General features: G+C 40.1%; 1 protein-coding gene across 1 annotated transcript in view; it reads right to left on the minus strand.

Annotated features, from left to right (window-relative positions):
- prkcq (protein kinase C, theta) overlaps nt 1-3709 on the minus strand; it is a gene marked incomplete at its 3' end in the record, with an annotated part of 16693 nt that overhangs the window by 8170 nt on the left and 4814 nt on the right. The window contains 1 exon segment of the mRNA XM_035674313.1: nt 1986-2046. Coding sequence (XP_035530206.1) covers nt 1986-2046 — 61 coding nt within the window.

Below are 3709 nucleotides of genomic sequence, written 5' to 3' on the forward strand. Positions count from 1 at the left end.
AATTAAATTTAAACTTTACTGCCATAATCTTGCAGCCCCACTTTTAACTTTAAATCAAACTGTTCATGAAGCTAATGCAAAGTTCACCAGAGGCTGCAGTACCCGACATAACCAGCAGGAGAATCACTTATCTAGACTCTTTCTCAGAGATTTCCACCTCAAAGTAATAAATAACTACTAATATGTGGTTTTCTGTGTAAGTCATACTTAAAGGAGCAGTGTGGAGGATTTAGTGGCATCTGATGAAGTTGCAGATTGCAACTAACTGAACACGGCTCGCGTCTGTATTTGACGACCTGGGAATGAGAACAGGCTGTGAAGTGTGTCGGAGAAACTAAAGTGGCTGCAAAAAACCTGAAAGGGCCCTATTGAGAGCAAGTGTTCTGGGCTACCGTAGAAACATGGCGGTTCAACATGGTGGACCCCAGAAGAGGGTCTGTAGATAAAAACTCTCAGTCTAAGAAAACAAAAACACAACGATTCTTATTTTCAGGTGATTGAACACTAATGAAAACATACCTATGAATATTATATTACATTTCTGATGATAAATCCTCCTAAATGTTACACACTGGACCTTTAAGATCAAAACTGATCCTCAGTCCATTTTACAAATGAAGCCCTGAAGTTGGAGTTAGCCTAGCTTAGCATAAAAGCTAAGTACGGTGGCCAACAAGGGCAAACGCGCCACAGACTAGCCTGACTCTGTCAATAGTTCAGAAATACTCCAACCATCACCGGCCTTATTTACACAGTTTAAATTATTTGTTAAACCTAAGAACAGAGATGGAAAAAGGACAATTTGTGACTTTGGTTTGTGGACTCACAGCACAAATCATGCTGTGAGAGTCACAATTACCAACTATTGATCGACCAGAGCCCGCTCCAGCACAGCAGTTCATCTCATCTCATTCTGGGAAATTAAGCAAACAAGCACATTTCCCCCAAATGCTGAACTATTCCTTCTGACAATGTGTAATTTCTAATGAATAATCGGTCAGTTAGACCACAGTGTTGTTGCACATGTACAGTATTTAGTTTGCTAAATGTTTGCAGGAGGAAGTTACACATCGGATTAGGATCAGGTTGTCAGAGCAGTCTCTATGCCACCTGTTGTTCTGAGCACTGGTTTCCTATTTGCTGACTCTATATATAGGAACATGAGATGGCTTCTTTTTTTGGGCATCGTGTAAATGTCAGGAAAGCACCGGTGAAAGCAACCAGCACATGTAATTTTAGCTCAGGAAAATGTAATTAGGCTGGGGCAATTAAGGTTCATTAGAACAGACGAGGATGTGAGTGATGCAAGCTTTCATTTTATGACGCTAAACACTAAAGACACTAAATATACAGTGTTTGACTGTATAAATATTTAACATTTGACTGATGTATTTTTCACTATATTCATATAATGTTTGACCGTTTCAACCCTAAAAATGTTCAAATATTCCCTCAGAAATCCCACAACTGTCACATGGAAGCCTTTAAAAAAGTAAAATATGAGATTAGAGCTACTGTGAGTACAAACAATGGTTTGTTGCTCTAATAATTCTTTCTCACAAGAATATTTATCTTATTAAAAATAGCAAATGTGGCCCTGAAGGCAATGAGTGCGCTGTTTATTACTTTTAAGACTTATAGTGATCTTGACATAAGAGACGTGGATTTGTTGACCATTTTTATTTTTGTTATTATTTAGTTTTAAAAGAATAAAATGTGGAGATTAAAAGTGTACAAACTACTGTTCGCTGTTCTCTACCATGATTTTCTATAATAGTGATTCAACAGACTTTATATCTTAAATTGACAGCTTGAATCAGACTTTTGTTGAAAATATTCTCTGGTTGGACAGGAAATCATTGTTCTGAAAGAGCCTTAATATTAAACTTTACAACCTTCTGACTTCTTATTTCCACTCTCAGTTTGACAGGTTGCTGTAGTTGTTATAGCTGACGGAAGGGGGGCGGCAGGTTTGAACCACTCACCACTTTTCTCCAGATAATATCTGGCCTCCATCCGCAGGCGGCCCTGTGGCTTCAGCTCCAGCTGAAAGAAACAGACAGAAAAGAGAAACTGAACAGAAATTCATGAGAATAACCTTGAGTTTGAAATAAGGAAGGATGTGGATGATGGACAGTGACAGACTGGCACTGTGAACGCTGGCGTCACTCAGCCACATTTTCCAGGGAAAAACTCTGATGCACAAGAAATAATCTGTTTTTATTTCTAAATAAGCTCAAAAACACTCCAACACCTCCATCTCACAGTCAGCCTGCTGGAAACTGTTTCTGCCACCAGGGGGTCTCTCACATCCAAACAGTAACTAAAGACCAAGTTTGCTGACGTGGATCAGCATCCACTCTCCAGCCAGTTTGAGCCTCTGCAGCGTGGGATCATGGGAGTTTTTCTCATCAACGGCAGGAAATCTTCTCCATCTTCCGGATGTTAATAATCAAACTTCAGTGTGGGCGATGATTTCTATACTTGTTAATGCAGAAATACGTAAAAAGTTTGTTACCACGCGTCTGTGACCTTTTCTTCATTCTGATGTAAACGCTTTAAACATTGTAATATCTATATCTTTATTTATTTAACGCTAAAAACATAATAAGTCAATTACATTGTTGTTGTAGAACGTTATCAATAGAAAAAAGGTATTTATGGGCGAATTAATGCATTTGGTGCTCTAGTGTAATGTTTCCGGACCTTTCTTTTTATCGTTTGATAATGAGACCTGACTCAGTGAACATTAATGAATATTCTAATATATTCACAATAAGCAGAACAATGAACACAAACGTGAATCAATAACTGCTGGGAATGTTTTGGATATGTGACCCTAACCTCAGGTTGGGAACCTTTGATGGGAGTATTTTAGGCGCAGGGACTGTGTATGTGTATGTGTCTTTGAATGTCATCTGACTCTGTAGGGCTTCCTGTAGCTCAGGGGCTGAAGGGGGAGGTCGATCCACAACAGAGAATTGTTTCGCGTCTTGTTCATTCTTACTTTTGTTCTATTAAGAATTAAATCAGATTTTTTTCCAGGAGAATGTCTGTGAATGGGATGATTGTTTCGGTGCATTAGCTCTTCTTGTCTGGAGGATATATCCATCAGGCTTTCAATTCATTGTTGGTTTTGGTTTTTTAATGGGATTTGTGTTGACAATAAAGAGACTATAGTCCAGGATTGAATTTGGTTCATTTTCCTTTGCTGATGCACAGGAACTTCCAGTGCAGATTTCATTTATTTAAAAGGTCGGATTAAGTGGCTAATGGAATATGTTTTTTTTTGGTTTTCTAGGAAGGGCAGTGTAAAGCAGAAGAAGCCACCATGTACCGCCGTGGAAGACACATTTGCGCCACGTTCCACGTGGCGCTCTGCCGTGGTGGTGAAGGCGGACGGCAGGTGAATCCGAGGCCACGGTGGCTTCTGGCTTGCCTGGCTACACAGTGCAAGAAGGAGAACGGCAAGCTGGAGATCTGGGTGAGTGCAAAGCTGCAAATGAAGCCAACAAAAACACCCTACAACAGCGTGGGAGAGCAGTGATTGTTAAGGTGGAACTGCTTTATTCAGTGTGTTGTGGTTTTATCAGCGGTGTTTTGTTTTTGGAGAGGAGGGACCTCTGTGGAAACTGGCTTCCCGGTAGAACCTCCTGAACCATGAACACTGAAGGAATCTAACTGCAGTGACGCAATGGTGGTGAAGACA

Source organism: Morone saxatilis, unplaced genomic scaffold, assembly GCF_004916995.1.
Source record: "Morone saxatilis isolate NCDOM2014 unplaced genomic scaffold, NCSU_SB_2.0 Contig10, whole genome shotgun sequence".
In the NCBI taxonomy this organism is placed as follows: Eukaryota; Metazoa; Chordata; class Actinopteri; family Moronidae; genus Morone; species Morone saxatilis.